General features: G+C 62.5%; 1 protein-coding gene across 4 annotated transcripts in view; it reads right to left on the bottom strand.

Annotated features, from left to right (window-relative positions):
* Positions 1–9,515, bottom strand: part of PLCG1 (phospholipase C gamma 1) — a 41,244-nt gene extending 31,729 nt beyond the window's left edge. For all 4 annotated transcript variants that reach the window (XM_066978530.1, XM_048046356.2, XM_066978531.1 and 1 more), the window contains exon 1: positions 9,205–9,515. In XM_066978530.1, the coding sequence (XP_066834631.1) occupies positions 9,205–9,409 (205 nt within the window). In that variant the 5' untranslated portion in view covers positions 9,410–9,515. The remainder of the gene's footprint in view (positions 1–9,204) is intronic.
* Positions 9,516–12,030: the final 2,515 nt, after the last annotated feature.

Below are 12,030 nucleotides of genomic sequence, written 5' to 3'. Positions count from 1 at the left end.
CGTGACAGTAACTTCACAGCAAAGATGACTGCTACCCGGAACACTAAATGAGCACCAACGAGGTGGCTTATTCCTGTCGCTGCAAGTGCTTGAGCTCCTCAGTGCCGGAGTAAAATTGGGAAGGAGAGAATAACATAAAGATCCTGCCTGGTGCTGAGTCACTTGCGGCCACTGGAGCAGCCTGGCACCAGGGCACAGCACCATCCAAGCACCAGGCAGACATGTCCCAGGACGAGGCGCTACCTTCAGTTCACGTGGAAGAAGCAGGAGCTCTTGGTGCTGGTCTTCACGGCCTCACAGCCAGGCTCTGCTACAGCTTGTGTTTTTTTAAACCCCACCTGTGAGGTATTTGGTCCCCAGCACCAGAGACCTCCTGCTCATGCACTGATCTGCACCAGGGTTAACAGCAAACCCATTTTTTTTTTCCTCAGAAAGAGTAAACTTTCTGAGGCTTCACTGAGAGCTGAGTTGTGTCCCAGCCACAGGAGGACGAAGGAAGCCTTCCTCACCGGGGCTGGCCCTACTGATGAGCTGCTCATGGGCTACCTGCCGTGGCCTGACTCAGCCCAGGGCTTTCTGAGGCTCACCCTCAGCTCCTGCGGAGAAAGGCCATGTCGTCAGGCAGCACCTGAGTGCTCGGCAAACAAACCCAGCCCCGTGCCTCTCCGGCAGCTGGAAGGCAGACCCATGGGGTGCAGGCAGGGTGCGGAGGGGTGAAAGTCCCCTTGGACACCCCGTGTCCGCCCCGGGACCTGGCCTGGGACCCGCACACCGGCTGCAAGAGCCACAATGATCAACAGAGCAGACCCTGCAGCTAGAGAGCGGAGGAAGAGGAGGGAAATAGAGCAGCACGCACGCAGCAAAGCGACCAAATAACCTGCGCCATCTTTATGACGCTCTGCAGATGCAGCGACAGCGTGACCCCACAGACAGGGCCGGGAGGAGGAGGAGGAGGACAACGCAGGCACAGGCGGGAGGGATGTCTTTTAATCACCACGTTACCCGGCACTTCTTGGAGCGAGTAAACAGGAAAAAGCCTCTCGAGCAGCTGCTCTACCCAGCGTCCCCGCAGGGAGCAGCCCGCCTTGATGTCTCTCCAGCACGCGCGCGCTCGTGAAGGCTTCTCGGGGACAAGGAACACAGAGAAACCGCTCGCCCTGGCACGCAGGCCCGACCTGCCCGCATCACTTCATCCAAAACCAGCCCAGGCGACCGCTGCCCTGGGCTGGCAGAGTCACAAAAGGAGTCAAAAAGGTCTGCAAACCAGGGGGGCACATTGCTGCCCCACGCAGGGGTCGGCAGCAAGGGCCCACTGTGGAGCAGATGCTTGCCAGGAAGGCGAGCGACCTTGGTTTCAAGCCCTGGCTGGTGTGGTCCCAGCATTGATAGATCCTTATACGGTTTGGGAAAGAGAAATGGGAAATTTGCAATGTGCCTCGGGGTGAGTCAGGGGACCTGTGGCAGGGACACGACCGGGCACCGGGTGCTGCAGCAGCCCAGGGGCACGGCAGCCAGGTGAGGCTGGTGGCAGAAGCCAGCGTGGCAGCACCACATGCTTCACACCAGAGGATGCAAAATGATACCACAGAGAGCACGGCAGCCTGCGACAATCCAGGAGTGGTGATTTTATGTGTCAAGGCAAAAAAAAAAAAAAAAAAAAGTCACGCTCAAGAAAGTAAATGCCTTTGTAACAGGGGTGGGGGAAAAAAATAGCCCAACAGGCACAGTTCTGACTTCTCTGCCGCAGCGCTGCTCTCCTCCTCATCCTCGAGGCCTGCAGGCAAAGTCAGCTCAGCAAAGCATCCCCTTTGTGGGAGCTCACTTGCCGGATTGCGACCTTTGTCTGGAAAATCTTTAAAACAACAATGCGGGCTGGTTTGCCTGCAGAACGCCAGGCGCGCTCCTGGGCACCGCATTAGCAACACGAGAAGAGATTATTGACTGAAACCTCAGAACCACAAGTTTTTGTAAATAGAAGGTATGAGCTGCAGAGGAAAGCAAGAGAAAGGTCCATTTTCGAGTCTGGATGGTTTTACGTGGCTTTCCAGCCAGCTAAACCCAGAATGCACAGCTCCAAATGGAGCTGAAAAGCCACCTGACCACACACTCAGCACGAAAAGCAATTTAAAAATCCCAGTTTTGGTGAGACTTCAGAGTGCAGGCCGTCAGCTTCATAAAGCTCTGCTGGCCCCTCCAGACTTCACGTTGCCAGCTGCCGTGAGATGCTCCATCCCTCGACCTTTTGCTTTTTAGGGGCAGGAATGACTTAACCCCAGAAGCCCTGTTTCACGCTGCAGGCTGAATTGTGCCCACCCCTGCCCCCTGCAATGCCGGCAGGGGCTGCAGCTCCATCCCAGCTGGGAGAGGGCCCACACCACCTCGGCGTGGTGGGGCTCGGGGCTGCACTGAGGTGCCCGGAGATGGGCAGCGCCAGGAAAGGAGGGACAAAAAGCAAAGCCGGCAGGGCGAAGGCTGCCCTGTAGAAGTGCCACCCCACCCTGCAGCCTTAGGAAGGGCAGAAAACTTTCAGAAATCGAAGTTGCTAATCTGAATCAGCATCAAAAATCTCTCTCTCTCAAAAAAAAAAAGGGGGGGGGGGTGTTTCCCCTGACAAGCAGCTCTTTGCGCAACACAAAAATCCTCAAAGCACAAAACTTAAGCACTAAAACCGTTCGGAGGAAAGAAGCTTTTTCCAGCGCTGCCAAGTCCCCTTGGGAGCGGCTGTTGTCCCCGTGCCCCCTTTCTGACGGCTTTGGGCAGGGGGACACCTCGGCAGCAGAAGACACGGCGGGTGGGAGACGAGCAGAGGAGCAGCCGCGAGCGCACCGAAGCTGCCCCCATGTGTGGCAGGGCTCCATGGCCACGCAGAGGATGTGTGAGATATTAGGGCGATCCTATACGTGACACCAGGAAGAGAGAGCCAGCATCAAACACGGAAATGAGCCGACCAGCCTCCCTGGTACGAGCTTGCTCGAACGGCTGCAGGTTTCCGTGAGCATCCAGCTTTCAGACACCAAATAAGCTTTGCCGTACAGCCGCAGGTACCTGTCAAACGCAGGAACCTTTTTGCAGTACCCGCTGCCCTCATCCTGCTCCAGGCAGGCGTCGTGCCAGTTGCTCTCTCGGAGCATCCTTCCACCACCAGCTCTCCAAATTTGTCAGGCCAAGGGGAAGGGATGCGGGTGGGAGGGGGATAACTTTTCCAAGGCACTGTAAGGGCTTACATTTTCACTTCAGTGCTTTCCACTGCCCTTAAACCTGAGAGCACACCAGAAAAAAAAAACAAAAAACAAAAAAAAAAAAACCACCTCCCCACTGATTTCACCCATTTCCTTCTATTATGTAATAAGGTTTAGCCAATGGTTTAAACTCCTGGGCCTCGCGTTCTTTCCTGCGATTGAAGCCCTGCACCTCCCCACCAGGGGCTGTGAGCTCCTCCTGGCCCCCCGTGCACCCACCCCTATCCCCCCACCTCGCGCCAGCTCTCGCCCAGCCCGCAGCAGCCCAGGAAGGGGCACGCGGCACGTGGCACGCCCAGCCCTGTCCCCGCTGGTGGCGGCGCTGCCCCGCGGCTCCCGATGGCGCTGCTGGCTCCTTTGACCCCGAGAACACCCGGAGGAGATGCCCAGCGCTGGTGTTTGCAGCGATCCGAGTGGGATCCCACTCCGGACACGGACACATGGATGTGCTCGAGCTCCAGCAGCCCCATGAGCTACTGGCCACCAGCTGAGCCGCTGCAGCCCTTCAGGGCAGGACACCAGGAGAAGGTTCAGCTATAGGGTGCGTGCTTGCACTCGCGGGGCTCCTGCTGTGCTCACAGCACCGTGGAGCGTTCACACGGTGGCAGCTCAGGGCAAGAAAAGCTCCCTGGGAAGCTGGTGGCTTGTCCATGGCACCTCCTCTCCCACTCCGCATCTTCACGGCGGTGAGACGCTCACGGCTGCACTCAAGAAAGGAAGCCGAACCCGGCCCATGGACGACTGCAAGGGGATGCGTCCCTGCTCTGCATCCCCATCGCAGCGCAGCAGCGTCACTTCGGTCACCTCCCAGGGGACACAGCAGTCCCGGAGCTCTGCAGGAGAACGTCTCAGCTGAAGAGCAGTGCCTGCGCTCCCAGGGCCACAAAACCCAGACGAAGGCTGCACCTTGGCTACAACCCGGTGGCCGAGCCCGCGCTGCCACACGCACCGCCTGGGGACAGGGACTTCAGCACCGACTCCCGCTGAGACTGCGGGCGAGCCTTTTCGCCTCCCCCTGCAATCTGCCAGATAGGCAGGAGGCCGCCCGCCCGCTCCCCCGGGCCTGGGGGCCGGCGATGGGTATTGCCAGCAGCCGCACGCCGGCGGGGTGCTCGCAGCGCCCCGATTAGATAACGGGGCCGAGCGAACGCTTTGCCAGCGCTGATAGCAGCGGCCACCCCGCGGCGCAGACCGGGAGGCTCAGGAAAAGAGCGGCGAAGGTCACCAGACGTGCTGGATGAGCGCGAGGCTCGCAGACAGGGCACGTTAACAGCCATGTAGGAAACCCTGCAACAGAGCTGCCCCTGGAGGTGGGAGCTGACGGCACCAAGAGCGCGAGGGTTAGGAGACCTCCGAAAGGCAGCTGTTCAGATGCAGCTCCTCTGGATGCTTCTCACCATGCTCAGCACCCCACTGCCTGCCCTCGGAGTGGGCTGGGAGGAAGGCTGGCCTCATCGCTTTTCCTTAAAGACGGGAGCGCTTGGGGTCCCCGGACTGGCTGCTGCTCACCCTCCCGGTGCTGCACAGAACCTCCCCAGCACGTTTGCATTACTGGGTTTAAAACCCATAAAAAAGCAACACGTTGCACGGGGCCGCCTGAGAAAGGAAGGAGCCAGACAGACGGACACCACGGCTCCACGGCAGGAGCACACAGAGCACAGGTCTCAGCCCACCGACCCAGGCTTCCCCACGCAGGTCCCGCTCCAGAGCCTGCCGATTCCCCAAAGCCACTCCTGCTTGAATCCCAAGGGCTCCAAACCCCAAAGCTTATCTGGATGGCTTTTTTTTTTTTTCTTTCTTTTGCTGTACCTTGGTGGGTTAACGAAAGTATCACGTAGCTCGTGAGCTGAGCCCCTTCAGTCTCTTTGTAGTATTTGTATTTTACTGTTCCTGCCTTTTCTTTTGCACTGGCCTGGGCTTGGTGCGATGGCTTCCCTCCACCTCCATGGGACTGAGCTCATTTCACTGAAAGCAAGAATGCATCCAGGGTTTTCTCGAGGTGTTTTTTTTTTTTTTTTCCCTCTCTCCCCTATAAAACAAACATCTGCTCCAAATTTTCAGCTCGCTCTCTGAGCAAGCTCTCTGAATTTTCTGACGTGTTTCAAGGAAAACAGGTCAATTAGAAACTGGCCTATAACCCCCCAGTATGTGAAGTTATGAAGGCAGGACCCTTTTACATTAAAAAAGAATTACATAACGCAGGAAGTTTAAAAAAAATGCATAAAAGACAAAGGACTCAAGGGATTAGCTCTACTTTGCTTTGGATGATTAGCAAAAAGAATAGAAAATTAGTAGAGCTCTTCCCACCATCACAGCCAAACCCTCTGCAGAGGCGATTAGCACGAAAGCAACGCGCTGATAATTCGAGCTGACTGAAACCACTCTGGATAAAAACAAATAGGAATTGAAAAATGACAACTTTTTTTTTTTTTTTTTTTGCACGTACCGGGATTGCTTTTCGCCCATCGTTTTGGTTTCAAAACCGCCGGGAGACGGAGGCCGCAGCTTTATAAAGCGAGCTGCTCCCCCCGTCCCCGAGGTCTCCCCCTCCTCCCGCTCCATCAGCGGCTCCCAGCCACGCAGGGGCTCTCGGCGAAGCAGGCGGTGGGGCAGGGGTGGAACAGAAGAGGTTCTCCATCCCCGCGCCCAGCCGGCTGCAGCCCGCTCTGCCTGCTGCCCGACGCCGCTCCCCAGGGGGACGCGCGCCGGCGGCCGGCGCTGCCCAGCGCACAAGGTGGCTCTTTATGCAGCACGCACAAAGCGCTACACGAGGGTCACGGAGCGAGGACGGAGGGGGCTGTGACACCAGCGAGGGTCCCCCCGGCCCTGGCACCCTGGCCAGCAGGCAGGAGGAAGGCGACGTGGGTGAGTCTGGTGGGGACAACGAGGGCACCTGCTCGCCTGCGCCTCTGCGTGCGCATCCAGCGCTCAATAGCACCGACGGCGATGCCACCCCCGAGGCACGACCCCGAGCTCGCCGCCACGAAGAGCACGAGACACCGCGGGCTTTGCCACGGACACCCTGAACCTGGAAGCACCGCGCCACGGAGCACCGAAGGGCCGTGCCCATGAGCCCTCCCCTCCCGGCACGCTGCAGACTCAATCCACGTGCCCAAGGCCACCCGGGGACGAGCCCCCTGCCGCTCCTTGCCCTGCCTCCCACGCAGCGTGGGGCTTCCCGAGCTGCAGCCCCCGGTCCTGCAGCGAGGTGGGCGGTGGAGCCGGGTCCCCCGGCGCTGCCCACCAAACGCACAGCTCGTTGCTGCTAAGCCTGCTGGGGGCAGAGCACGGATCCGCCACGCTGGGGTGCTCAGGGAGACAGGCCCTGCACCGAGATGCGGACTCTACACAGATGCAACCCAAGTCTGAGACCTGTGTGATACGATGCAGATGCTCTCCTGCTCCAAAACAGATAAAAAACGCAGGATCATTCCTACTTAGGCAACCAACTCGCGTCCAGGGGCATCCAAAGCTCCTCTCCATTCTCCATCCCTCAGGAAACACGGGACCGTTCATTCCTGACCCACGAGCTGTGCAGTTGGTGACCTGCAGACCCCCCGGCGCTGCCTGGTGGGGATGCTGCCCCACGCCCAGGCACATCACACCTCCTGACAGCTGCCTGTTCTCCTCGGCTCACAGCTGCACACACATGCGAGCTACGTCCCGAGCAGCAGCCCTGCGGGGACCGATCCCCAGCCCTCGCCGCCAGCCTCCTGCTCCCAGCCCGGCTCGGTGGTTGCTCCTGGCCGGAGCTCCCTGGGCTGGAAGCTTCGCCCCGGGTCAGCTCCCCATCTGGTTCACGCCATGGCCACGTGAACGCTGCACTGGTAAAGGGTGGGATGAGCCAGGAGGGCAGTAAGCCAGCCCGTTTCCCATGCCAAATGGAGCTGGGTTTTCCCAGGCATCCCTTTTCCACAGAGAAACCAAATCCCATGAACTGGGGGAATTGGCCAACTGCCTGGTAACGCTGGACACCAGCGGCGTGGCACTGCCTGGCCTGCCCGCACACCGTGTCAGCACAACAGGCACTATTTAAGCACAAAAACCCGTAATTCCACCTGGAACTGCCACGCTTCCACGTAGAAAGTCCCGCAAAGGGAGCGGGGCAAGAGGAGGGGCTGGGGAACACCGGAGGAGCCCAGCCTGGGGCTGGGGAAACGGCAGCTCCGCCATAACGCCCTCTCCCACCTCGCCGTGCCAAAAGGCATGTGTGCCCCGCGAGGAGCGTGCAGGGACACGGAGCCTGCAGCCACCAGGCTGGCAGCTCCCCCCCGGGGCAGCCCCCTGGGGACTCCCCAGGTGAGGCGAGGGACGCAGCTGGTCCAAGTTCTTTTCGCTGGCAACCTGTGGAGTTTCATGTAACCACCTCGGTCCCTGGGACACGCTCTCTGATTTACCGACCAGCCTGTGGCCGTTGGCAGAGCACAAGAAGCCCTCACGGGCGCAGCATTACGGCCATCGTCGCTGCCCCAGCTTTGGTGCCGAAGCCAGAGCTTCACCCCGAGGGGGGGTCCCAGCCTCCCTGAGGCTCCAGCAGGTGCTGAGGTCTGCCCGCAGGAGGCCAGCGGGAGCGTCGGTCCCCCCAGGGCTTGTTCCCCGACGGACACCACCACGAACCGGTGTCTTTTAAACATGCCTTAAAAATGGTGACATTTAAACATGCCTTAAAGCCTGGGCAGACGGAGAACCTCAGGCTCCTCCCTTGCTCCCGCTGCCCTAAAGCTCCTCGGGGAGCTCGGCATCACCAAAACATCAACGGGGCCCACATCTCCTTCCAGACGTGCCTGGAGATGCTGCTGGGGAGAAGCCAGAAGGCTCCCAGGTGGGCAGGAGAACCAAAGCCCCGGCATTTCAGGGTCCTGCTACAGAGGCACAGCCGGCGCCTCCACCTCTGGCCTTCGCCGGAGGCCCCAGTAAGACTCCGAGTTTCCAACCTTGCCACTCAGGGCCAGCAGAAGACAACGACCTCCACCGCGGCCCGTGGCGAGGCCAGCACCCCATCGCCCGCGCGGGGCCACCGAACAGGGACGCTCGGGGTGGGACAGGGAGTTCCAAGAATAAAAAAAATAAAACAGTGAAGCAGCAGCCAAGGAAACCCAGGCTGGAAGTTTCCTAGCGCGGGGCCTCCCTCCTCTCCCCCTTCCCACCTATCTCCGTGGTTTCACGCTCACAGCTCTTGCAAATCCTTCCCCTGCCCTGCCCGACCGCTGCTCTGCCCCTAACCCCGCACCGCCACCACCACGGCTCGCGGGGGCTGCACCGAGGCCGACGCCGCCGACCCCGACCCCGCAGCATCCCGGGGCAGATGCGAGGAGGCAGGACCCACGTTGCAGCATTTGGGGGTGCTTCGCGCGCCTCCTGCTTCCTCTCGTCTGTTGCTCTGAGATGCGACCCCAAAAGGGCTCCAACGACTGCTCGTGCCTCCTCTCTGTCCTCGCCACAGCCCCGAGGTGCCATCAGCAAGGGCAGGGGCACCGGCTCCGTGCCCGTCCTCGGGGCTCAGGGCCGCAGGAGGCTGCTGGAGCCCACCGGGGGCATTTGGGCTCCCCCCGGGCACCACCAAGCCGCGGGCACCACAGGCGGCCCCGCTCCCCATCATCGCGTGCTGTGCCCCGCGGGGACGCCGGGCACACAGCGCTGCTCGCTCCTTTTTTTTTTTTAAGCTTTTGATTTCTATTTTATTCCCCCACCCCCCTTTTTCTTTTCCCCTCCCCACCGAGCCTCCCCCCGGGGCAGCTCCGGGGAGCCGCAGGGAGGCGAGGGGCTGCGTCCCCCCCCCCCCCAGCCCCCCGCCCGCAGGAAGCAGGAAAACCTCGTCCTGCCTTTCCTGCCCTGCGCCGGGGGGCGCCGGGGGGGGACCGGGGGGGGACCGGGGGGGCTGCGGGATCGGGGGAGGCCGGGGCGTCGGGGGGGGGGGCCGAGGGGAGCCCGGGGGGGTCGGGGGGAGCCCCCCTCGCTCACTCACCGGCTCCCTCGGTCTTCTCGGAGCCTCGGCTCCAGGTGACCTGCCGGGTCTCCAGCTTCACCTGGAAAGTTTTCCTCTCGGGCCGCTGCGACTTTTTGGAGTAGAAGAGGGTCATGACGGTGCCCACCTCCAGGCTGCGGCAGAGGTGAGCGGCCTCCGCCTCGCTGGGCGCCCCGGGGCCGCCGCCGCCCGGCCCGGCCGCCATCGGCTCCCGCAGCCTCCGCCGCTGCCTCCGAACAAAGGGGAGCGGGAGCGGGAGCGCCCGCAGCGCCGCCGCCGCGCCCCGTGCCCGCCCGGCCGGCGGGGAGGAGGAGGAGGAGGAGGAGGAGGAGGAGGAGGAGGAGGAAGGGCAGGAGGAGGAGCGAGGAGGAGGAGCGCGGAGCCTCGCGGCGCGCCCGCCCCCACGCGCGGGGGGTTGAGGCCGGGGAGGCTCCGCGCACCCCGCGCCGCGTCTGGGGAGCCCTGGGGGGAATGGGGGGGGGACGGGGGGACACGCGTGGGGTTCGGGGGGGCCGTGGGGTGCGCGGCACAGCCAGCGGGGGGCTCCGGGGGGTGCCAGGGGCACGCCGCAGCCTCCTCACGGCACCGGGGGGCCGTGGGGTGCCGCACGCCGCCGCCCCTCGGCTCGGCCCCCAGAGCTCCGTGCTCCCACCCCAGTGCCCCTCGTGCTCCGGGGGACACGGCCACCGGTGGGGGGGGGGGGGCCCAACCTGTGGGGGGACACTCGGGGCAACGGGGGGCTGCAGGTCCCCAGACCTCCCCGCAAGCATTGCACCGGCGGCTGGACCCAAATCGGATCTTTTTGGGGATAAATTGGGGGGGTGGGGGCCCAGCTGCACCTGGGGACAGCGGGAGAAGCAGGCGGCGGCACGGGGCTGGGGGCAGAGCCCCCCCGGGCCCCCCAGGCAGCACCCCGGCCGCGCAGCCAGGCCCAGCTGGCCGGCAGATGTGCGGCTGCCAAACAGCTGCAGGAGCCGTGCGGGACCGCGGCCGTGCCCCATAGCAGGGGGAGGCCAACGGGGCCGCTCGGCGTGGGGGGCCCGGGCCGTGGCGGAGGGGACACAAAACCGGGGTTTTGCAAGGGAATAAGCGGTTGAATTCGGCAGCGTTTCGGGGTGGTTTGCTCCATTCATGCGGTTAAAGCCCGTGATTTCCTGGGGTTTGGTGGCCGGGTGCGTCGCCCAGCCCGGCAGGCAGCGAGGGCGAGCACGGCCCCGGTGCCAGAGAGCAGCGTGGTGTGGGCAGGGGTCTGCACCGGGGGAGGTTGACGGGACGTACCCCCGGCTACACGCGTGGAGGCTTCACAGGGACATGCGTGAGCAGCCCTACAAGGTTCACAGTTGTTTAGGATCCTACCCAGTTTAGGATCCTACCCAATTCTAGGGCATTTGGAAGGCAGGAAAGGACCAACAGTGGGATAAGAGCCTGGACCTGCCCCACAATGGAGTGCGACGGCGCTGGCGAGGCGGCCAGGTGAGCCTCCAGCCCGGGGGGGCCTCCTCCCGGCCCCCTGCTCCCCAGGGAAGCTGCTCCTTGCCGGTGGAGCGGCCCCGCTCGGGACCAGCAGGAAGCAGCCGGCTCCCAGAGCCCTTGAAATAGCCGAGCGTTACGGGCACACCCTTGTTTTTGAGGGCAAAACCTGAACAGGGAGCGTGGCCATTGAAGAAGCAGAAAAGGTGACTGCCTTGCTCCCAAACACCTCCTGGGCTCGCTCACGGAGAGCATGGGCAGATGCTGCCGGGGGAGTCCGAGCCCCCCGTGTCCCCCCCCGGCTCCGCAGACCTGGCTCGCTCGGGCAGGCTGTGGAGCCTTGTGATGAGGTGTCTTGGCTGGATTTTTTTCTTCTCCAAGTTTGCCTAATCGCTTTGTAGGCTTGCATAATCTTCCAGCGTCCGCGATGCTGCGTGCCGAGGAATTTCACGGTTTAATTTTGCAGCACGCAAACCCGCTTTTGTTTGCCTGCTGCCTGCCAGCATCCTTCGGCGGTGCCGGCTCCTGCTCCGGGCAGCAGCGATTGCCCCCAGCAGAAACATCCGTCGGGTCCCCGGCTGTCCCAGCCCGACTCCCCGCACCGGGGTCGGGGTGCAGCGGGTCAGGCTGGGGGCGCTTTGCTTTCGGAGAAATTCCCCCTTGCACTCGCTGCAAGTCTCTCCTCGCAGGCGCTGTTTGGAGAAGGGCCTCGCTCTGGGGCTGGGGAGCAAAACCCAGGGAAACAAAACCCTGGTTCACCATCCCTCTGACATGAGTGCCCCAGCACCACCACAAAACCCCGGGGACCGTGCGCCGTGAGGAGGTGCCCAAGCGGTACCTGGCACCTTGCAGTCCCCAGGAGAGGTGAACCCCCCGGGTTATTTATTTGTTCCCCGTCTGTTCTGCGCTGCTGCACTTGGAAACACAGCCCCCAGGGTGGGCAAGTGAAAAACCAACCCAACGGCTGAGAAGAATCACCTGGGAAGAGCTTTTCTGGCCCCGCAGCAATTGGAGAAAGAGTCCTGGAGCACCTTAGGGGCGGTGGTGCTGAGCTGCCCCGTCCCGGGGTGCTGGCAGCAGAGGCAGGGCAGCACGAGGAGGTTTCCTGCCCGCGATGGACTCAGCAGACCCGCTGGGGCCATGCAGCCGGCGATGCTGGCACGGTGCCTGCCGCACGAGTGCCCCCCGTTCCCGCTCCCCCTGCCCCTGGGGTCCCGCTGCCCCTTCCAGGCTCCTCAGAAGCCCGCTGGGTTATATAAAACACCCGAGGGGAAACCTGCCCCAGCCTGAGCCCGCCGCCCGGCGTGGCTGCGAGGCACACGCACTTTCTTTCACCTCCTGCCTTCACCTGGTTCC

This window comes from Anser cygnoides, chromosome 16, assembly GCF_040182565.1.
Source record: "Anser cygnoides isolate HZ-2024a breed goose chromosome 16, Taihu_goose_T2T_genome, whole genome shotgun sequence".
Taxonomy (NCBI): Eukaryota; Metazoa; Chordata; class Aves; order Anseriformes; family Anatidae; genus Anser; species Anser cygnoides.
This window is presented reverse-complemented; position numbering and strand designations above follow the sequence as displayed.